Source organism: Gobio gobio (assembly GCF_949357685.1).
Source record: "Gobio gobio genome assembly, chromosome: 15".
Lineage (NCBI taxonomy): Eukaryota > Metazoa > Chordata > Actinopteri > Cypriniformes > Gobionidae > Gobio > Gobio gobio.
This window is the reverse complement of record NC_137108.1, coordinates 22,507,324-22,532,172: the sequence shown is the minus strand read 5'-3', so window position 1 is coordinate 22,532,172 and position 24,849 is coordinate 22,507,324. Positions and strand designations below refer to the sequence as shown.

Sequence of the window (24,849 nt, the reverse complement as noted above, 5' to 3'; positions counted from 1 at the left end):
TTCTCCTGCCAACTCTAGGGAGATGATGGAACAGGTAAGAAAGATTTTTAGATTCCCCAGAAGAGCCCCGACTGTGGTATGCTATCTGTCCTTTTGGTTTATTTAGATGGAGTGGACTGATTAACTTTGTGTGCTCTTTGGAACAAAGGTGCCCATTCTTCAGCCTGAGCATTGTTTGACAGTTGGCTGTTGGCAGTCGTCTGCTGATGTCACAACCCATAGAATACTTGACATGGCCGGCAGTCTGAGAGAGAGCTGAAGTTTGAGAGAGGAATAGTGCTGCCGTAATAAAATGCTCAACAGAGGCTAGATAGATCAGCCACTCTCCTCTCACTTTTTCAATGACCTCTGTCTGCATTTTTAGGATGTAGAAAACGTGGGAATAGAGGGGGAAATCTGTTGGTGAGAGCTGTTAACCTTAATGGGCACTTTGGTATTTAAACATGCTCCTGAGACTACCAGACGGGCTCTTATTCTGGCTATACCTTTTATCGCACTCCACTCTTCAGTGATTAAATGCCTGTTGTTTTTCTCTTTATTTTTCTCTCTCCTCTCTCACCTGTTGATATACTGTAGCTCTGTTATGTTATGTTATGTTAGTTTTGAAAGAAATTAATGCTTTTATTGAGCAAAAATCCTGAAACTAAGTGACTGAATACATTTATAATGTTAAAAAATATTTATATTTCAAATAAACACTTATTAAAAAGGTGCAGTGTGTAGTATTTATGAGGATCTATTGACAGAAATGCAATATAATATGTATAACTATGTTTTCAGTGTTGTATAAAGACCTTACATAATGAACTGTTATGTTTTCATTAACATTAGCTTGAACTTAACTTGAGCCATTTCTATCTACATACTCCGCGGGTCCCTTTACAGTTTACGCCGTCATGTTTCTACAGTAGCCCTAATTAATGTGAATACTTTTGACACCTCTGGCCCTAAACGGACAAACTCGACGACATCTTTATCCTGTGTCGGCCGCCATAGCTTGCACCGTGTGCTTTGAAAGGGAGAAGTGAGCAGTGGGCGGTTGCAATTCGCAACCTCACCACTAGATGTCGCTAACATTTACACAGTGCACCTTTAAAATGTTTTATTAATCAAAAATCCTAAAATATGTCATATGGTTTTCACAACAAATACTGAATAAAGCAGTAGAACTGTTTTCAACATTGATAACAATAAGAAATGTTTCTTAAAGCACCAAATCAGCTTATTAGAATGACATCACAGGAATAATAATTATAATAATGAAGGAATAAATTACATTTTAAAATGTATTCAAATATTTCACAATATTACTGTTTTTACCGTATTTTTGATTAAATAAGCCTTGGTGTGCATAAGAGACATCTTTCAAAAACATAAAATAATCGCACTGACTTCATAATATAATAATAATAATAAACAAGTAATATTTAAAATATTATTATATTATATTATATTTAGGGCTGTCAAAGCGATTAATCATGATTAATCAGATCTAAATACATCAGTGCTGTCAACGTTAACGCGTTAACGCATGCAATTAATTTAAAGCCCTTAACGCGTTAAAATAATTTAACGCAATTAAACCAAATAAATTACAGAAGTACGTGAAGCTGCGTCACTAACGTAATTTTCGTCACACAGTTAGATGATCTTAGAAATTGGGAGTTTATCACAATAACACTGAGCATCTACAAGCACCTGTAACCCTGGTAAGAGGACATTTCCATTCTAACTCTTTAACCCGATTCTGCTTCTTTGTAGGGATGGAAGTATCGATATGAAGTATCGATATAGCCCACAACAATGACAAAATGTCATTGAAGACAAATGACTCATAAGAAGACAAAAAAAAAAAAGTTTTTCACAATATACAAATTGAAACTGTAGCCTACATAGTTTTTGCAAACACTTATTTAAATGTAATGTTAAGATTTCATATTGATCATTCATTCATTCATTCATTCATTCATTCATTCATTCATTCATTCATTCATTCATTCATTCATTCATTCATTCATTCATTATCTTCCGCTTATCCGGGGCCGGGTCGCGGGGGCAACAGTCTAAGCAGAGACGCCCAGACTTCCCTCTCCCTAGCCACTTCCTCCAGCTCTTCCGGGGGAACCCCGAGGCGTTCCCAGGCCAGCTGGGAGACATAATCTCTCCAGCGTGTCCTAGGTCTTCCCCGGGGCCTCCTCCCGGTGGGACGTGCCTGGAACACCTCCCTGGGAAGGCGTCCAGGAGGCATCCGATATAGATGCCCGAGCCACCTCAGCTGGCTCCTCTCGACGTGGAGGAGCAACGGCTCTACTCTGAGCTCCTCCCGAGTGACAGAGCTTCTCAGGAAGCGTCTAAGGAAGCGCCCAGCCACCCTACGGAGAAAACTTATTTCGGCCGCCTGTATCCGGGATCTTGTCCTTTCGGTCATGACTCACAGCTCATGACCATAGGTGAGAGTAGGAATGTAGATCGACCGGTAAATCGAGAGCTTCGCCTTACAGCTCAGCTCCTTCTACACCACCACAGACCGGTACATCGACCGCATTACTGCAGACGCTGCACCGATCCGTCTGTCAATCTCCCGTTCCATCCTTCCCTCACTCGTGAACAAGACCCCGAGATACCTGAACTCCTCCACCTGAGGCAGGAACTCTCCACCAACCTGAAGTGGGCAATCGACCCTTTTCCGACTGAGAACCATGGCCTCGGACTTGGAGGTGCTGATTCTCATCCCAGCCGCTTCACACTCGGCCGCAAACCCGTCCCAGTGCATGCTGAAGGTCTTGGTATGAGGAGGCCAACATGACAACATCATCCGTAAAAAACAGTGACGAAATCGCATGGTTCCCAAGCCGGACGCTCGCCGGCCCTTGGCTGTACCTAGAAATTCTTTCTATAAAAATTATGAACAGAACCGGTGACAAAGGGCAGCCCTGCCGGAGTCCAACATGCACTGGAAACAGGTCTGACTTACTGTCGGCAATGCGAACCAAGCTCCTGCTCCGGTCGTACAGGGACCGAACAGCCCTAAGCAGGGGGCCCCGGACCCCATACTCCCAGAGCACCCTCCACAGGATGCCACGAGGAACACGGTCAAATGCCTTCTCCAAATCCACAAAACACATGTGGACTGGTTGGGCAAACTCCCATGAACCCTCCAGCACCCTGGAGAGGGTATAGAGCTGGTTCAGTGTCCCACGACCGGGACGAGACCACACTGTTCCACCTGAATCCGAGGTTCCACTATCGGCCGAATTCTCCTCTCCAGTACCCTGGCATAGACTTTCCCGGGGAGGCTGAGAAGTGTGATCCCCCTGTAGTTGGAACACACTCTCCGGTCCACCTTCTTGAAAAGATGGACTACCACCCATATTGATCATGTTCTTTGTTAATATAAATCGTGTCAGAATAAAAAGGTTGCATTTTATGGGTGCAACGGCCTGTCACTGGCAGTCCCTTATGAAAATGAATCATGGTTTTACTACAATGACCATAGTTCACCTTTAGTATTTGTCGATTTCAATGGTTACCACTACAAATAAACATTTTAACCATGTGTAAACAAAAATATAATCTAATAAATTCCAACTAAGGCATATTGAAGGTTACAAAGCCTTTCAAATATAATTTTACTCTTAGTAATTTTAATAATTATAATAAATGTATTAATTTAAAATTTCGGTTTAGTGGTATCGTATCGGTATCGACAATACTGGCCTTGAAAATATCGGTATCGTTTTGAAAACAAACTAAGTGGTATCGCCCATCCCTACTTCTCTGATTGTGGTCAGGCCATTTTAAGCCGTTAAACTCTGGGAAAGTCATCAGTGATCCAGTAATCGAATTCATTCAAACAGTCCAAAACAGTGCTGATGTAAAGAAGGCCAGGCAGATTGCATCACACATATCAGAGAGAATAGAGACTCACATTGCGTTTTTTGTGAATTATTCATTCCAGTGTGTGCTTTGCTTCAAACTCTGTCGTATTCTGCGATTGTTTCTGAAGAGCGCAATTTTGGTGACGTACAGGAGTCGTACAGTAAGTGCTTGAGAGTCTGTTATATATATATATATATATATATATATATATATATATATATATATATATATATATATATATATATATATATTATATATATAATTGATTAATTTGTTACTTTATTTTTCAGTTTTATTTATTCTTATTTATTTAAATCTGTAGAGATTTTGTTTAATGTAAAGTGTAAAGTGCGTTACAAATAAAATGTATTATTATTATTATTTATTATATATATATATATATATATATATATATATATATATATATATATATATATATATATATATATATATATATATATCTGTTATATAAAACAAACCATGCATGTGGGTGCTTTAGATCACTAATCGCACGCTGCATTCATGTACAGACACATTTCAGTACATTTTCAGTACATTCGCGTTGTTTCCACACACACTCGGGAAGGATAATATTTGATTTGTCATGTATATGCCGTTGTGTTTAGTAATTGTAGGTTTATGCAGTCAAGTCAAAGTGGTCCGCTCTGTACACATGCTATACACTGAATTCTGTAAAAAAAAAAAATTCATGGGTGCTTAGGTGTGTATAAATGTAATATATGATAGAGTTATATGGACTCCTTATATTTGGTTATTTGTTGTCTTTTTGGAGTCTCCAATGATCCTTGAAGCTTGCAGAAAATACAGTTTTGTGAGAATCACCCGTCAATCTGATTGTCTACTTAGCTGGATATAATAAATGATGAATATATACAAAATGAATGTGTTTGAGATAAATGGCATATGCTTAATTTCACAATAATTGCGCGATTAATCATGATTAATCGCACAACAAAAGTATAAATATGTATATTATATAGCCTAATGCTGGGCAATCAATCAATCAATCAATCGATTAATCGCATACAAAATTTTGTGTACTGTGTATAATTATGTATATATAAATACACACACATGCATGTATATATTTAAGAAAAATATGTTATATTTATATATAAAACATTTATATATATATATAAGATAAATTATATAAATATATATACAGTATATATACATGCAAATATTTCTTAAATACACGGAGGAGTGTGTATTTATATATACATAATAATTATACTTTTATGTTGGATGCGATTAGTAGATTTGATAGCACTAATTATATTATATTAATTATATTATATTATATTTTATATGATGTGATATTAAAAACAACATTGTAACATTTTAAAAAAGCTTAAATGTTGAATAGATTTTGTCACCATTTAGAGTTAGGGGAGAAAATCTAATTTCCTAACCTGTTGAGTGTGCTGTATTTCATAATAGCTGCTTGTAGGTACTAGTACAAGTTTGATTATTTTGGTGAGACTGTCAGCATATTGTCAGCATATAACCACTCCAGATATCAAGCAGTCTCTTATAACCTCAGACTTCCTATATCAAATTTGTCCCTTCAGCATCCCTGTATTTCGTAATGACTTCACCTCAAAGAGAGTTGAAAGGTGGCCAAAAAGACATGCTTACTAAAAACGTACTCATTATTCAATGTCTTGAAAGAGCGAGAATTCTCCTTCCCCCCACATTAGTAGTCTAGACACCCCAGCGACAAGGGAGTGAAGATAGCTGACAAATTTTTGACATGAGGGTTCTGACAGGAACAGCAAGAGCGTCTATTCGGTAGTTAATCTTAATATGAATCTAATGAGAACAATAAACGTGACCTGCCACGGGACCTGCCCGTGGCGCCTCACCTCTAGTGAATATTTCATATGTCTGGAGACGCCATGGCACACGCAGGCAACGACAGTGAAGCCAGAAAAGCCATAATTAATGAAGCTCTGCATGCGTAGTGCATTTATCACACCGCCACTGCTTTGATTTTGCATTCATGAAGGATGCGAAAGAGTTGATTGCATTGTCTGTGTCGTGTTAATCTCATTTGCTTGTCTCTTCTTCTTTTCCTCCAGCATGTGTATGATTGAGAGCTCCCAGAGGACGTCCCGCAAACCAAAAGAGCTTGTGCAGCCCAACGGCTGTGATCACCTGCATGCAGCTGCAATGCAGCAAGCACTTCCATGGCATCCTATTGCAATCGCATGACCTTTATGGGTTTTCCAAGGCGGCAATGAGGAGTCTGTTGCTTAGTAGATAAGTCCAGGGGCACTTAGGGCTTAATGAATCGATGTTGCTGGATCGCTGATGGGTCTGATGTATCCTCACCTCTGAATCGCAGGATACAATCAGCCCTGTGCTCTCTGATAGAGGAGCTAACGTGGATTAGTGATACAGGGGCTCTCAATGGCTCACTGATAACAGCAGAAGATACCTGTGTCTTGACAAGCCACTCTTTATGTAATGGCATGGATCGAACTTCCCCACTATTTGCAGACATACAGTAAATAGGTAGAGAGGAATTAAGAAGCACAGGAGTTAATTAAACAAATCTTGCAGCAATTGAATTGCGGTTTTATTGAGTGTTTTCTCAGAGCCGAATCGTTTCCTTGTGGTAAAACTAAACTGATTCAACGGACATGCTCAATAGATTTACCTACCATGATGTGCTTTTTCAGTTCCTGTCTATACCGTGATAGTTCACTCAAAAATGGAAATGATTTTCTTAATTTAAAAGAAAAGTCTTTATTAACATACCTTGATGTTTTTTTTCCCCCAAACCAATGTCTCTTTCATTCATGAAACACAAAAAAGGAGATAATGAAGTGTAAAAAGCCAATGAGGGGTGAGGTCATGCTCCACAACAATACATAAAACAAAAAAGCAACATAGAAGGATCATAAAAGTGGTACATATGTGCTACATTGCCTAAAATATTTTTTTAGTAAGTCATATGATACCTGTATGTAATAAATATTGTATGTAAATATGTATGTATATATATATATATATATATATATATATATATATATATATATATATATATATATATATATATATATATATATATATATATATATATATATAAAATGTAAATCAATAAATGCAATAAAATAAAAGTTAATCATTATTCACTGAAAATCTTCTCACTAGAACAAAATGACTGCATATGCATTTGGAGGAGTTTCCCTTTCAGATGCAAAATTTATGGGAGGAGAGAATGTAGATGAATCAGGCAAGGTGATTTACTAAGGTTTGTGCTCGTCAATATAATGGTGTTTGTGCCATTATTAACCGCCCAAAAAAAGCTTGTTTTAAACCAGACGCTAACGGGTAGATTGCGCTGGTCATTATGGAAATGATCCGGCTGCGTCTGTGTTCATTCAGTAGATCACGAGCAGAACTGTCCACTCTGCGCATTTATGGAATTGTGCTCTCACCCTAATTTGCCCTGTTTAAGAAATCTGGCCCCATGTTTTCTAGGATACTCGCCAAGATGGGCATTTTTAATTTTGAGTGAATTTGTCCATTCAAGTGCAGGAAGGCATTAAAGAGAGCTCAACTTCGGATGTTTGAACTTCACACACAGCGTGTGAGTAACGAATTCCTTTTCACGTGTTCCAGCGCTTGAATATTTACATTGGAAAGACTGAAACTTTTGTGATAATGCAGCACTGACCCATCAACTGTACAGAGCGTTGTTCAAGTTTGTTATCGCTCATGTTGTGACACAACATTGCATTGTTAGAAGTCAAAAAATTGTTACAGGCTAACTGGTGACTGTCTTTTTTACTTGCATTTGGCGCTTGCAAGTGTCAATTTTTGGACTTGTCAATAAGAGATCAAAATGTAAATCATTATTCACTGAAAATCTTCACATAATAGACACTCACCCAAGTTGTTTTTGATACACTCATAAGAGAGTAGCAATATTCAATTTGGGGATTAATTTGTTCTTCGGATCTTTTCGATGATTCATTTGATCCAGTTCACAAAAAGATTTGGTTCTCGTTTGATTCTGGTGGTCCCAACAGTTAGCAACTCATTGAAATAGAATAGATTATTTATGAATAATACATTTTTTGTCAGTGCCTCACCGAAAAATCTCTGTGAAGTAAAAGTATATATAAAGTATATATCAGTTCTATGGACTACTTTTATGGTCCTCATTCACTTCCATTATATTTTGATGCATTTTTTTTTTTTACTTTTGTGTTCCATGGGAGAAAGAAAATCTGGTTTGGAGCGAAATAAGTTTTTTTTTTATTAACATTTCTTTAAAATGTAGATCAATCAGCTTATAGAAACGTGTTAATCACAGATTAAGAGCCTTCATTGTCTACTCTTCGCTGCCATCTTTGTGTCAACGGGTTTCTCTGTATTCATGTCCACGACTGGTTGAGTTTGGATAATGTCCCTTTTCTGAATTTCAACCCTCTGTAGATGGTGCCAAACACTAATGCTCTTATAGAGAAGACTTGTATCATGCTATAAAGCCTTGACGGCTAGTTCTTCTGTGAAAGTAAATGATTGAGGGAGGAACAAAACAGACTCCCATGATGCAGTGCTGAGCTCTGTGGTCCTGCGCTCCTTAGATTTACTGCCTGCACCGACACTTCATCACTTTACCCCCGCTGTGTGTGTATATGTAGTTATTGCACAGTGGGACTGCCAGGAGTTACCGTCACACTCGCAGAGACATAAACAGACATGATTTGTTTGAGTTCAAGGTGTCATCAGTTGTCTCTAACTGGTGTGGATCCCAGAGCTGTTCTCACTATTGCTGTTAATATTGTATGAGTTCAATAATTTTGCTTTGGTTGAATGTTACCGCTGTGTTCATAAATCAAACATGTTCTTCCCTGCCCTATGATGATACTTTGTGCAATGACAAAGTGGTTCAATAAAACCGTACCTGCATTCACAGACTGCGGTGTAATTTGTGAGATGGTGTTGAGTTTGTTTGTTTCTTCAGAGGGCAATGTATTTGGATCTATAGCCATGTGAGACTCTTTCTTTTTCTGTTTCTCTCTGTCTATCTCTCATAATCCAGTGGATCAGTTTGTCTGCACAACTCCTGCCGTCGCAGATATTGTCATCCTGGTCGATGGATCTTGGAGTATCGGAAGAATCAATTTCCGCCTGGTTCGCATGTTCCTTGAAAACCTGGTCAATGCGTTCGATGTGGGAATAGACAAAACCCGGATCGGTGGGTCCCATGAATTCTTTTTTTCAATTTGAATAATTCAATCACCGTTTTGACCTAAAAATAGATTTACAGCAAGTGGATCATTTATTAATTTAGACGATGTTTCAATTGCTCTGTAAAGTGACAATGTGTTCCTTGGATGTGTTTTTATTTTTTAGGACTGGCCCAGTACAGTGGAGATCCACGAATTGAGTGGCACTTGAATGGCTTCAGCACAAAAGATGCAGTACTAGATGCTGTCAAAAACCTGCCTTACAAGGGAGGCAACACTCTCACAGGTAATTTGCTGTGTTTTTCCAGACTTTTTCCTTTGTTCTAGAGACAGGAATACAAAATATACTGTGCCTTGTGAAACTGTTCACAACCGGTTCGATAACTGTACCGATGTACACATTCTACATTGCTGTAGGGTTACATTCACATAAACAAATGCAGTATTTTATATATGTGCAGTTTTTCAGTGCAGAAACCTGCGTTTAATTCAACTAACCGGCCAGTCCAACATGGCCAGGCACTACATGCGCTATTTAGTATTTAGTATTTGCGACTTTATTTTTTGTACTTTAATTATTACTTCAATTATGTAATTGTACTTTAATTGACACTTTTTGTCGTTATAAATTTTTTTCTCACAATTGCGACTTTTTCACGTAATTGTGACTGTCTAACAATTGTGACTATTTCTTGTAATCATGACTTTATCTCACAATTTCGCATAATTGCGACCTTGTAATACACAATTGCAATTTTTTGTTGTATATTTGCGACTTAATTTCTTGTACTGTAATTACAAATTCACTTTTTGTAATTGCAACTTTGTCACAATTGCAACTTCATGTCTCAGAATTTCAACTTTATATCTCTGAATTGTGACTCACATAATTGCAATTACATTTTTCACAATTGCGACTTTTTCTTTATGCGTCTTTGTAATTCACAATTGTAAAAAGAATTTTGTATTTACAACATTAGGCCCTATTTTAATGATGTAAGCACATGGTCTGAAGCGCATGGTGCAGGTGCACTTAGGGCGTGTCCGAATCCACTTTTACTAGTTTAATGACGGAAAAAACGTTGGCGCATGGTCCAAAAGTGTTTTAAAAGGTCTCTTAATGAGTCATGGGTGTGTTTTAGAAATTACGTGCAATAAACCAATCAGAGTCTCATCTCCCATTCCCTTTAAAAGCCAGTTGTGCTTGAGCCATAGCGGCTTCGCTGTTTACATGGTGGAATTTGCGAGCGGAAAGACTGAACGCTTCTCCAGAGAGGAAGCCAACAATGCTCCTGAACACACCTTGTTTTCAGACCAGCACTCCCATGGGCGAACAGATGGGTGCGAGTGCATTTGCTATTTAAACAACGTGGCTCTGAATGTGAAAATGATAACTGCGTGGGGCTGAAACTAGCAAAAAACACTTGTGTCGTGCCTGGCGTTGTATTTCACCAGGTGTATTACAGGGCCTTTTATTGTTTGTACTGTAATTGCTATTCACTTTTTGTAATTGAAACTGTCACAATTGCAACTTTATATCCCACAATTATGACTTTTGCATAATTGTAATTACATTTTTCACTATTGCAACTTTCTCGTAATTGTGAATTTATACACTGATCAGGCATAACATTATGACCACCTTCCTAATATTGTGTTGGTCCCCCTTTTGCGTTGGTCCCCCTTTTGCCCCCTTTTAATTGTGAATTTAGATCTGTAGATCTTGCAATTTGACTTTACTTCTTATTTTGAAATTCTTTATTGAATAATTTAATCTATCTAGGTCTTGCTCTTACCTACATCCTGGAGAACAGCTTCAAACCTGAGTCTGGGGCTCGTACCGATGTTCCCAAAATTGGAATCCTTATAACCGACGGCAAATCCCAGGATGACGTTGTGCCACCCGCTGAGACCCTGAGAAGTGCTGGAGTCGAGTTATTTGCCATTGGTATTAGATGATTCCTCATGCATCTTTGTGTAGAATAGCTCATCTAGTTTAATTTATGCAGTATGTAGAAAAAGTATCCTCCCAGTGTTAAATAAACATCCTCAGGCCTGATGTATAAATGTTGCTGAGCTTTTCAAGGGTCACTTATGAATTTTATCACTAATAACTATTTGCAAAATCTGCCAAAAGATTGTTGACTCAACACGGATACATTATCAAGACTAGCTATCTCCTATAGATATTCCAGAAACGTTGAATATGACCTTTTTGAATATGTGTGGTTGTGCGCAGGTGTGAAGAATGCTGATGAGAACGAGCTGAAGGCCATCGCCTCAGAACCAGAGGACACACATGTTTATAACGTGGCTGACTTCAGTATCATGAGCACTATAGTGGATGGTCTGACCAGGAAGGTGTGTAATGGAGTGGAGCAACAGGACAAAGAAATGAAACGTGAGTGTTTTACCTGCTGTTTAATCTTCCATTTCTCATGTGTGGAATGGGATCTAATGTTTCATGATTCCCTCATTGCCAGGAGATTCTTTCACTGAAGAGACGGCGTCCTCACCCCAGGACATGGTCATTTCTGAGGTGACTGCACACAGTTTTCGTGTGTCCTGGACTCGTGCTTCTGGAAGTGTGGAAAAATATCGAGTGGTTTACCATCCAACCAGTGCAGACATTCTGGAAGAGGTGACCAATCAGAGACTTTATGCTCTATCACAGCTTTCAAATATGTTACTCGACTATTGTGTAGTTATTAAGCAGTGCTACAGAACATCCACTAAGTGTAAACCTACCACCTAAAAGCCACAACTTAAATACAGAGGACCACTAATAGGAAAATAAATAAAGGAATAAATGTATAAATTGTAATTGAATGTAATCCTGAAATTATTTTTGTATTACTTTTTCCTTAATTTAGAATTTCATTCTTTTTTTACTTTATTTGTTTGTTTGATTTTATCATTTTTGCAGGTTTGGTCTCCATACTTAAAGGGATAATTGGTGCAACACAAAAAAAATACATTTCTGCCATAATTTACTTGTTTTACTTTTTTTTTTTTTTCTGTGGAAAGACAAAAGACAATATTTTGAAAAATGTTTCGCTTCATATAATGAATGTCCAAAACAACATTGGACCCCACTGACTTGTATTGTATTGGCAAAGAATCACTGAGACACAAAATAAAAAATCTTCATGGAACAAATAAATAAATACAGGTTTGGAATAACACGAGGGGGAATAAAAAATTACTGAAAGGTAAAAAAAAAATTTGTGTTTTGGAAGTCCTACTATTCATGTCAACTTATGTTCTCCGAAGGTTCAGCAGTCAGTATTTTACAAGTCATTTGTGTTCTTTTCTTTCTTTAAAATAACCACTTTGATATATTTTTTTGTTGACAATGACAGTCTTACTTTTTTTTAACTGTGTTTTAAATACTTATTAGTGCCAGTTTATTATGCCTCTTTTATCTCCTTTGTTCTATTTCCAGTTTTTTTGTGATGGGTGCCAGCACAGTACTATAAATATTACTTGCTGCGCTTTGTCACGTTATTTAACACTGTTGAGGCTTTTGGTCTTATTTTTCATAATCATTCTCCAAACTGCTGTGCTGGGCATCACAAACCGCTGTTGTCTTGCTGTACAGATTGTGGTGGGCGGCACGGAGAATTCAGTCGTTCTGCAGAATTTGAACTCTCTGACTGAATATGAGATTGCTGTGTTTGCTGTGTACCGCAGCGCAGCAAGTGACGCTCTCAGAGGCAACCAGATCACACGTGAGTCATCCTCAAAACTTGCCACAAGCAACATTGACTACAGAACATCTCAAAACATATGTGTTACAGGCTTGTATCCTTCACGATTTCACTGTAAAACAGTAATTACCCACAAACCACATGCCTATATTATTCCCACATTCCCTTTACTGTGCAATTCTATCAGCACCTTCTTATGTACAGTTTATTTCCTAACCACTACTTTATAGCAAATGCCTGTCAGTCATCTCAGCAAGACAGGACTGAAGTCTGCAGTATTTAGTGGATGATTAAGATGTTTGAAGTCTTTGGCTTGAGGTAGAAGATAGTGTGTAGAAGGCTATCCATGTGTGCTTGTTCCAGAATAAAAATCTTGTCTATTTCTGTCCCACACCTAACTATCACACTCTTCCCAGAATCCAACTCAGAAAGCACTTCGTCTGATCAGAAATACACACATATCCAGACACCGAAAAAATACTTTCATAACCAGTATTTTTCCCCTGTAAAACGAGATGCTGTACATAAATAAGAAAATTTAATTAAAAGCTAAATGGTGTTAGATATTAAAACATGTTTTTTAATATAATTTCAATTTAAAAGTCTGTTCAATTTAAAAAGAATTATTAAATTTTAAAAATAATTTCACCCATTTGAAATGTAAATTTTATTTGAATTATGCTTAAAATGAGAGATATATATATATATATATATATATATATATATATATATATATATATATATATATATATATATATATATATAAACTTTACATTTAATTTGTATTGAATTTCCATTTTCCATTTAAAATATTTTCCTTGAATATGTTATTATAGTCTCACAAATTTGTTTCACATTTATATTTAAATTAAGATGAACTTTAATCAAGATTTGTTCCTCTAACAATGTCTTTCAGTAAATGTCAATTGATAAAATAAAATAATAAAATAAAATGTATATTATGTGTCTTTACAACGAAGTACTACAATTTAAATTAATAATTGATACAATGCACTTATTGTGTACATACAGTACATGCTTTTACATTGTGCTTGTATTATTCCCTTACTTATTTAACATACCTTTAAACCTAACCAGACTCCAGTGGATTCTCAAACTGTCGGCAAAAACCTAAACCTCATACAGTAGCTTCACCCGTCTCAATCGCGAATGAAGTGCTGCACACTTTTTGGAGGCCATCTCTTCTTTTTTACAGTGCAAGGGTAAATAAAGAACTCATTCTTTGAATAAGTTCAGTTTTTTCATTATTCAAAACGCACAATGTTTTTAAAGGCTAATGTTTTATGTATTTGAGGAACTGAGAAGAGTGTGAGTCTGGTATTTGCCCTCCAGTACAGCCTGTGTGTGTGCATATCATATAATATTTTATAACATAAGATTTTGGCCAAATGTATTAAAGGACAGGAAAAACTGAGCGCCCAACGTAGCTACAATAAACTTTGCAACCTGTAAGATGATGAAAATGTAATGCTGAACTTACTGCCTCAGATGTGACCGTTCTAACGACTGACAAAACATAAATATCCGACATTTGCTAATGAAAAACCTCATAACTCAGTTTGAGCTTGGAAAATGTTAATAATATAATGACACATGCAAGTGCCACAATACTAACTTTGACAACATGATGTTTAATTATAATTTTTAAAATAAAATCCTGAATAGTAGCGGTTCTAAACTAACCTGCAATTTTCGCTGTTTTCAAATGCACACCACGCTGGATATTACCTGCCATTCATTTTCATAATACTTTAACAGTTGGTGGCATATCCTCGGAAAAACTCCTGAGATCCAAAAGCTAATGCCAGCGACTTACCTGTGATGACTTGACAGCTGAGCGCGGGCATTTCACTCACATTTGCATAGGCTGTACTATTTGAATTCATGATTGGTTGACTGTCAAATTAATATTAATCAGAACGATAAAATAACGCTATTGACCGTTTAATGGTAATTTCAAATAAGGTTTTCTTTTCAGAATGATTAAACTTGACTTCGTTTCCGTGTTTTGTTTTCGTTCCTTGAACCGGTTCAGAGTCCTGATTCACACACATGCAAACACAAACAAAGCATGTTTGACTGTCCATCTATGTTCAGCTTAGATGTCTGACTTGTATGTATGTGTGTATCTCAGTGGCTCTACCCACAGTGAGTGATCTCGAGCTGTACGAAGTGACAGACAACAGCATGAGAGCCCGCTGGAGAGATGCACAAGGGGCTTCTGGGTACATGATCCTTTACGCTCCACTGAGCAGTGAGACTACAGATGAAAGAGAGGTGAGGCTGCAAATTGTCTTTGTGAGTGTGCCTGTCTGTGTTTGAGCAAACGTTAAACCCGCACTGGCATTATGACACTTCCAACAAACAGTATCTTCACTATTGCACTCTTTTCATGGGAGCTGTAGAAGAAGAATAACAATCATCACGTTTGAGTTCCCTTGGTTGCACTTTATTTTATCTATGTTTCAGCAGCCTTTATGCTGCTCTTAAGGTGTTGCTGTTGTTTTTGTGATACAGCTAAAGGTGGATGAGACGGTGACTGATGTGGAACTGAATGGATTGATTCCTGACACAGAGTACACCGTTACGGTCTATGCCATGTTTGGAGAGGAGGCCAGTGATCCAGCTACTGTTCAGGAGACCACCAGTGAGTGTCCTGGCCAATCTGTTTTAAATTCAGTCATTCAATCTGTTTCCTTTCAAATGCTATTTATATAATGTCCTCTGATTAATGTCTCTGTTTTGAATTGTGCAGCACTGATAAAGTGATTACTCAGAATAATGAACAATAATAAACACAAATGAGTTTAAAGGTGACCCAAGTGTTAGGGCTGGGTGGTATAGATAAATACAATAATATTTCAATAATTTTAGTCTTTTAATAATACTTTAAATATATCTCAATATTTATGTATTTGTTCTGAAATGGCTTAAAGTGTTTATTTTTTCTTTCTCGGATCGAACATGATTTCAACCAAACACTAATATAGCTGAAAATGTTATTAATGCAAAGAGTAAATTCTACATTTATTAGAAATAATCAATGCACATTTTCACATTTTTACAGGACATTTTAATATAGATTACCGCTCAAAAGTTTGCATGTGGTCGGTAAGGTTTTTAATGATTTTGAAAGATGTACTTTATGCTCACCAAGGCTGTATTTATTTGGTCAAAATACAGTAAAAACAGTAATGTCTTGAAATATTATTACAATTTAAAATAATTGTTTTCAATTTTAACATCCTGTGATGGCAAAGCTGAATTTTCAGCATCATTACTCCAGTCTTTAGTGTCACATGATCCTTCAGAAATAATTCTAATATGGTAATTTGCTGCTCAAGAATTTTTTGTCCCCATCAAAAATCTTACTGTCCCCAACTTTTGAACGGTAGTGTATAGTTTTATATATGAAAAATACGATTAATTGATTTTCACTGATTCATTAAAATGCATCAAACTTGACAGCTATAATGCAATTTTTAATGCAATTTGTTCTACCAAAGTTTAAATTAAAGATGCTATTAAAACTTCATCTTAAAGCTCTAATTCTTAAGGCAAGGCATTCATTGTGATTTTAAATGTTGTAACAAAGCCACTGAATTCCATTGCAGTACAATTATTTTCAGAAAAAAATATCTTGAATATTCAGTGATTGACCATATCTTCCTGCAGTGTCCCTGAGACCTCCACGTAACCTGCGGGTCACTGAAGTTGACCACAGCTCTGTCCGACTCAACTGGGACGCAGTGTCCAGTAAAGTTAGGGGCTACCGTGTCATGTATATCAAGACAGATGGTGTCCAGACCAATGAGGTGATCACTACAGCAGAACCTACAACACATGACAAGCATTTGTTTCACTGTTAAGCAAACAAGCACTTGTTCACTTTCAAACCCAGTTAACTATTTACAGTATAATTGAATATTAGTAAAATCCAATTTATTTATAAAGAATAAATAAGTATAAAATAATATTTTATTATTTAAATATACATTATTCATTATTATTTAAAATATTATTAATCACTATAATAATGTACTCACTCATTCCATAATTTTATGAAGAGCGATGCATTATGTATTATTTTTCGTCTCTTCAGGTGGAGTTGGGTCCCGTCACCAATGTGTACCTGAAGAACTTGTCACCCTTAACAGAATACACCGTTGCTGTTGTTGCTCTCTATGACGGCGGCCAATCAGAGGCACTCAGTGGCGGATTCACTACAAGTGAGTCTGTTTTATCCCTGCCCGTGAACTGCTTTAAAATGTTTGATGGGTGAACAGGTGAATTCAGCGATTCTGTTTTGTCAGTTGCATTAAGGATGCCAGCACATCCTGAGCAGTGGGTGTGGATTTATGCAAATTATTTTCCCAAGCACAGAAGATACAGGGCCATTGGTATTCATTATCATGAGCACGGGCAAGAACAAATCTCGTCTACTCGCAGCAATGCTGATTTAACATGTACATGTATGTGCATATTTTTCGGAATTTTCCTCCAGCAGAATTTACAATTTACGCTGCACACAGAGTCTGCAATTTACTCCATCTGGAAAGCGGGAATGGATGCTTTCTCTGTCCTGGACAAAACATCCCTTTCTAGGCAGCCTGTTGCATTCAGTAATCATTGATTGACTGCTGGAATCTATAATAGATCTGGGCCTTCATATCCTGAGTGTCATTGTTCTGTAGGTGTCCTGACTTTGTCGTTGTAGTAATCAGGTTATGTGGTTAAATTTCTAGGGATTTCGTTTAAATTTAAAAATGATTGTTATGGTAAATGCCATTCGCTCTGTGGAGATGAGAATGTTGAGGAATTCATTCACCGAATCAAAATAAATTGTTTAAAAGATTAGTTCACACAAAAATGAAAATGATATCATCATTTACTCACCCCCTTATGTCGTTCTAAATCCTCATGACTCTTACCTGTGGAACACAAAAGGAGAAATGGTCAAAGAAACAGACCGAAATGAATGCATATGGAGTAATAAAAATATATTTCATTCAGTATATGCAGTATTCTCTGAAAACAGCCTTTCCTATCTTAAACAATTTTATAAATGTTCAAGTAAATGTATCTTGTTTTAAGGATGATTTATAATTATTATTATTTGAAGTGATCATTTTTTGTGATAAAACTGATTGTAGTTCAGCAAAGGTTGTTGGATTTCTTACCCGTTCTTAATTCTATCTCGATCAGAGCTTGTGCCAGCCCCTTTTAGCCTGATGACATCAGAGGTCACCTCAGAGAGTTTCCGGGTGAGCTGGTCACATCCTGCCAGGGATGTGGTGCTCTATAAGATGGCCTGGTCACCCGCTGGAAGAGGAGACACGAGAGAGGTCAGTCATTTACAAGTATAATGATTAGTGATGTGCTAGAACTTACTAACAAGGTACTAAGGAGGTATATTTGTATGAATATATAATATAAATAATATAATATAATATAATATAATATAATATAATATAATATAATATAATTAATATAATATAATATAATATAATATAATATAATATAATATAATATAATATAATATAATATAATATAATATAATATAATATAATATAATATAATAATTAGTGTTGTCAAAATTAGCATGTTAGTAAGATGTTAAAATACCAGTCTTCTGAATTTGGATTTGTGTGATGTGAGAAGCAAATTTCCAAATTGTAGAGGTTTTTTTTGTGAAAACCTGACAACCCTTAGTGGCGCCCTCATGCAACCATTGTTGTAATTCACAAAGAGGGCAAAGATCAGCCTATTTCATTGTTAAATAGTGATTTTTTTCGTATATAAAGTGCCATTCTTGCAAAAAGGGTAAATACATGAATTAGTCAAATTATACACCAGATTTATTCCAGAGAGATATTATGGAGATAACCATCGTAGAGCGTTAAATAATATTATGAGCTATACAAAATCTAAAGGTGCAAAGGCATTGTTCTTATCACCTGATGCACATAAGGCATTCGATTGGGTATCTTGGCAGTATCTGATCCAAACTCTTAAACGGTTCAAATTTGGCCCCAATAAAGTGGGTTCAAACACTCTACACAAATCCACTCGCCTCATTGAGAGTTAACGATTGCAGATCTGGACGCTTTACTCTAAAACTTGGATGCAGACAAGGATGCAGGATGTCTATTGTCGCCCTTGCTGTTTGTTATCAGCATCGAACTCCTTGCTCAACTCATTCGAGACAACAGTGCAATTAAGGGAACTGTAATCGCCGATGATGTCCTACTCTTCCTAACAGAACCTGAGACAACAATTCCATATTTAAAAAAGCTCATTCTCAAGTATGGGTACTACTCTGGATATAAAGTGAATGTGGATAAAACTGAGGCCATAGATGTCAATGGTCAAATTTCAAAACAAATCCAAATTAAAAGCAGGTTTAAATACCTGGGCATCTTTATTCCGTCCTCTTTGGACCAGTTATCCGACACAAACTATATAAAAATATTAGTGAAGATTTAAATCACTCGACAGCTCTCCCTCTCTCTCTGATTGGCCGCGTTGAATCTATTCGTATGAATGTCCTGCCGAGATGACTCTATTTGTTTTAGATGTTACCTATAGAAGTGCCAAAATCTACCTTTGATGTGCTGAATGAAGTACTTTCTAAATTTGTTTGGCGAGGAAAACTGCCAAGAATAAGGCTTAAAATAATACAATTGCCTAAAACAAATGGCGGGCTGGGACTTCCAAACTTTAGGTTTTACTTTTGGACAGCTTAATTGAGGCCCTTGGTTTCATGGATGAAAGAAGACACACAAATGCAGTGGGTCAATACTGAAAAGAGCCTCTCTTCCATGCCACTTGAAATAGTACCCTTTTCCAGTGTATCATTAAAAAATGCCTCCGTGGGTGAATGGATCAAAGTTACTTTAAAATTTTGGAGAACTATACAAAGATAATTTGGTTTGTCTAAGAAAATTTCATCCGCTGCAAGCATTGGCTATCTTATTGACTTTGCACCATCTCGTACAGATGTGGGTTTCAAAAAGTGGTCTCAATATGGTATTGATTATCTGGACAAAGTATTTCATAATACTTAAATAATTTGAACAAACAAGAAACACATTTACACTAACGAATTTACCAAGGACTGAATTTTTTAGATATTTACTGTCCCACCCATCACAGCTTTAATTCTTCTGGAAAGCCTTTCCACAAGGTTTAGGAGTGTGTTTATGGGAATTTTTGACCACTCTTCTAGAAGCGCATTTGTGAGGTCAGGCACTGATGTTGGACGAGAAGGCCTGGCTCACAGTCTCCGCTCTAATTCATCCGAAAGGTGTTCTATCGGGTTGAGGTCAGGACTCAGGCCAGTCAAGTTCCTTCACACCAAACTCGCTCATCCATGTCTTTATGGACCTTGCTTTGTGCACTGGTGCGCAGTCATGTTGGAACAGGAAGGGGCCATTCCCAAACTGTTCCCACAAAGTTGGGAACATGAAATTGTCCAAAATGTCTTGGTATGCTGAAGCATTAAGAGTTCCTTTCACTGGAACTAAGAGGCAAAGCCCAACCCCTGAAAAACAACCCCACACTATAATCCCCCTCCACCAAACATTAAACTTGGCACAATGTAGTCAGGCAAGTACCGTTCTCCTGGCAACCCCCAAACCCAGACTCGTCCATCGGATTGCCAGACAGAGAAGCGTGATTCTCCAAAGAACAAGTCTCCACTACTCTAGAGTCCAGTGGTGGCGTGCTTTACACCACTGCATCTGGCGCATTGCATTGCACTTGGTGTTTTAAGGCTTGGATGTAGCTTCTCTCTACACACTGTTCTTGAACTAATCTAAAGGCCACACGAAGTTTGGAGGTCTGTAGCTATTGACTCTGCAGAAAGTTGCCGACTTCTGCTCTGACCCCGCTCTGTGATTTTACGTGGCCTACCACTTCTTGGCTGAGTTTCTGGTGTTGTTCCCAATTGCTTCTACTTTGTTGTAATACCACTAACAGTTGATCGTGGAATATTTAGTAGTGAGGAAATTCCCTGAATCCCTGAAGACCCCAAAATAGCCCTTCTAGGTGTGCGTCCAGAGGGCTTTGAGAGTAGAGCTAAAATATATTAATTATAACTATTTCTGTATATGTATAACAGGTAGGAAGGCCACAGGTAAATTACATTTATTATAATGGGTTTATGTGAAGATTGTTTTAAGTTCACTTAAATTTAAATTATTTTTGTAAAGCCTAATAAATGTTGAAATTGATAGCTTTCAATTATATTGTAATGTTGAATGTCTATCATTAATGTTTAAAAAAAAAATCCTTTTAGTATCAGTGATACTGGCCTTCATTCATAAAAAGATGCCATTACAACAAATATTTTAAATATACTGGGCCTATTTTAACCATCTAAGCATATTGTCTAAAAGGGTTGTCCGTATTCTATTAATGAGTCATGGGTGTGTTTTGGGCGTAACATGCAATAAACCAATCACCCATTCCCTTTAAAAGCCAGTTGCGCTTGCACCATGGCAGATTAACTATTTACATGGCGGAATTTGCGAGCAGAAAGACCGAACATTTCTCCAGAGAGGAATGCTTTTATTCTTCATATTTAAAAATGTTTGTGTGCTGCTGCGCATCCCTGTGTGTATAATAAAGCAAAGTGTACACACGTTGTGGGCCCGCCTATAGGCGCACATTATTAACACGCCCTTTAAATAACACAAAAAATACTGCGCTATTGACTTTAGACCAGGTTTTTGTTGGTCAGTGGCACAGTCGTTTTCAGTTGCATCTTTCAATGCATCTGAACACACCTTGTTTTCAGACCAGCACACCCATTGGCGATAGAGCTTAGATCGGGCTCAAAAAACCAAGCCCGACCCTACCCAACCCCGTGCACGTTGTGTCCGAGCCCGGCCCGGCCCGAAACATTAACTGCAATTATGAGCCCGAGCCCAATTTAAACCCGACCATTTCTTTATACGTGGCCGTTCTGACGAGAACGAGCCTGTAATGAGCGAAGCAGACCGGTGTGGCGCTCAGCTCAAAATATTCCGCTCAATGATGTTCGTTCAAATCCAGCTCAGACATGACATTTATCTGTACTGTAGCCTACTATACTTGTTGTAGCCATTAAACAATATATTTTGTTTCATATTTATGTTTAAATATTATAATGTTATTTTTAAATTTCATCTGATTATGAAAAGTGCAAAGATGCGAGTGGGTCAGAAATGATTTTGGTGGTTATTATATTTTGTTAAATATTAAGTTTTGTTTTGTAGAAAGCCTTTCATTAAAGTGAATTTCGTTTTGTATAAATTGTATCTTAATTTTAATCAAGGTTTCGTCAGCCAATTGCCTGGATTTAATAAATAAGAAGCAAATAGGCTATAGCAGACAACAATCGTGACATGAAGGCGTGGGAGCGATCACTTTCATTGCACATAATGTCCACTATTAAATGAAACAATTCGAAACGAAAATAAATAGGCTAGTTAAGCAATGCGCAGTGTCCACACGAGCAGCTCATGGCTGGCGTCTCAGAGCTGTGAGTTTTACACGCATTTTTAGACTAATCCTGACTTGTGCAACTTTGTACACATTTGTTTCTTAGTTGTAGTATTAGTTCTTACTTTGCTAAATATATATATATATATATATATATATATATATATATATATATATATATATATATATATATATATATATATATATATATATATATATATATATATATATATATTATTTCTGATTATGGCTAATAAAGTAATGATCCAAAAAACACAAATGCTTGATCAGAGGCCCGGCCCGACCCGACCCAAGGATAGTGCCGGGAAATATCGTCCCGACCCGGCCCGTGGTCAAGTTCAGGCTCAGGCTTGGGCAGAGAATCTAAACTTTAATTGGCGAACAGTTAGGCACGAGTGCACTTGCTATTTAAACAACGTGGTGCTGGACAAGAAATTTTTTAATTTTTATTGATTGACAGCACTAAATATAATATAATACTCAAAAATGAATCTACAAAACATCTACTATAATATAATTAAATATTTTGATGTTGTTTTCAAAAACATTTTGTGGAGAAAGATGCTTTTTGGCAGTAGAATGGTGCAGTCATGCCATCTACCAGCAGGGGCGCTAACCAGCCAAAGCCTGAAAGTGTTAATTCAACCAAAAATTCTTTCATTAATTACTCACCCTTATGTCGTTACGAACTTTCGTTTATCTTCGGAACACAAATGAAGATCTCTATGATGAAATCTGAGAGCTAAAAATGGGTGAATAAAAGCCTAAATTCAATCTGTTCATCATTAAAGCAATCATGTCTCTTTACAAAATTTTGGACTAAACCGCTCAATTTATATGGATTAGTTTTAAGATCTCTTTAAAGCGTCAAAGTTTCAGTTGCTTTGACAGAAAGTTGTCAGAAAGCTCTCAGATTGTAGTTGTCAGAAAGCTCTCTTATTTCATCAAAAAGATCTTCATTTGTGTTCCGAAGATGAACAAAAGTCTTGCGGGTTTGGAACGAGGGTTTGGAAGAATTTTCATTTTTGGGTGAACTATCCCTTGAACTCTTGGATCATTGGAACTCTTGTTACTGTTTTCTACAATGTTTCTCCATTGTGACTTACTTTTTTTTTTCTTTTTTTTTTTACGTCCACTGCCATATATTATTTTCAACAAACTATATATGTTGAAAAAGAGCAAGTGAAATATGATTTTTATGGGGTCCTTGAAAATGATTTATGAGTCAATCAATACTTTCTCGTAACCCAAAGCCCGGGGCCAACTGTTACTCTCTATTAGAAATTACCAGTCACCGGGACTCACAAACACCAAAACAACCACCAGCATACTGAACACGTCCCGTCACTGCTTTCCTTGCCACGCATGACCACAGACACAAGCGTGTGTAAGTGTGTGTGATGGAGAAAGTTTTTATTACTGGCCAGGAGTCAGTGCAGCTGTTTTTTATAGATAGCACCGCAGGTCGATATGTTTACCAAGAGCCACCAGAGCAGAAAATAATAACATGCTGTGAGGCAAACTGGAATGTGGCTGGGGCTTCATGTCCCAGAGCATAGGAGTCAGCCCAGAAACACATATTCACTCACATGGGTTCGCTGGGACGGCCCAGAGCTGAAAGAGATCCAGCTCTCTTGATAGCAGACTTGCTTTTTAATGTATGTTCTTGTCGTTGTCATGAGCAGCCACCATCATTTCTACCTGACAAGACGTTTTTGTTCTGTTGAAAATATTGTCAACTTATCTACTGTGGAATGACGTACATAATGTCTCGAGTTCTAATGTCTAGAATGAAATGATCTTTTCTCCATTCTTTTCTCCAAATCTGTTACTGATCTAATGCTACAACCATAAGCAGACTTCAGTTTAGACATGCAAAATTATAAGAAAACAATTTGTTAGTCAAACCTCAACGTCCTCCCAATGATGACTATCAAGGGCCTCTACTTCAGAATGTCATCTTTGGATCTTTGCTGAAATAGATGTGGCCTTGCTCCAGAAGTGAACTAATGGCCATTTTCTTCATCCTCGCCCTCAGATTCGAGAAAGTCTGCACTTGTGAGGGAAGATGGTTGTGATAATTCCTTACAATTGACTGTAAAGTGTCCTCGTTGCTGTCAAGTGTGGTTTGTTCGGTCGATGACGTAAAATACAGGCCATTGACTATTTCCCCCCCACGCATTCTAAAAAAATCTCAGCATTATCCAAATGTTCCTCACAGTGTAATGGCTCTGATTTATAACTGAGTGCTTTTGTGTTTGTGTGTTTATAAAGGTGATGCTGAATGGAGCTGTGGACTCATATGTGATTCAAGACCTGAGTCCTTTTACAGAGTACATGGTGTCACTGTCAGCCATCTATAAAGACGAAACGGAGAGCAGCGCTGTGGTTGTGCTTGAGAATACATGTAAGAGATCCAGTGATGTTGTTTAACTGTTTAACACCAACCAACCAACACATTATCTCAAACTGGTTAACTTATTCTGTTCTTGTTCTGTGTTTTT

General features: G+C 37.1%; 1 protein-coding gene across 1 annotated transcript in view; it reads left to right on the top strand.

Moving 5' to 3' along the window:
- The window catches only part of col14a1a (collagen, type XIV, alpha 1a), a 161,188-nt gene that overhangs the window by 47,259 nt on the left and 89,080 nt on the right, over nt 1–24,849 (top strand). Inside the window, exons 6-17 of the mRNA XM_079836357.1 lie at nt 8,960–9,115; nt 9,274–9,393; nt 10,891–11,055; nt 11,347–11,508; nt 11,591–11,748; nt 12,709–12,838; nt 14,973–15,115; nt 15,356–15,485; nt 16,514–16,653; nt 16,941–17,067; nt 18,044–18,183; nt 24,620–24,752. Coding sequence (XP_079692483.1) covers nt 8,960–9,115; nt 9,274–9,393; nt 10,891–11,055; nt 11,347–11,508; nt 11,591–11,748; nt 12,709–12,838; nt 14,973–15,115; nt 15,356–15,485; nt 16,514–16,653; nt 16,941–17,067; nt 18,044–18,183; nt 24,620–24,752 — 1,704 coding nt within the window. The remainder of the gene's footprint in view (nt 1–8,959; nt 9,116–9,273; nt 9,394–10,890; nt 11,056–11,346; nt 11,509–11,590; nt 11,749–12,708; nt 12,839–14,972; nt 15,116–15,355; nt 15,486–16,513; nt 16,654–16,940; nt 17,068–18,043; nt 18,184–24,619; nt 24,753–24,849) is intronic.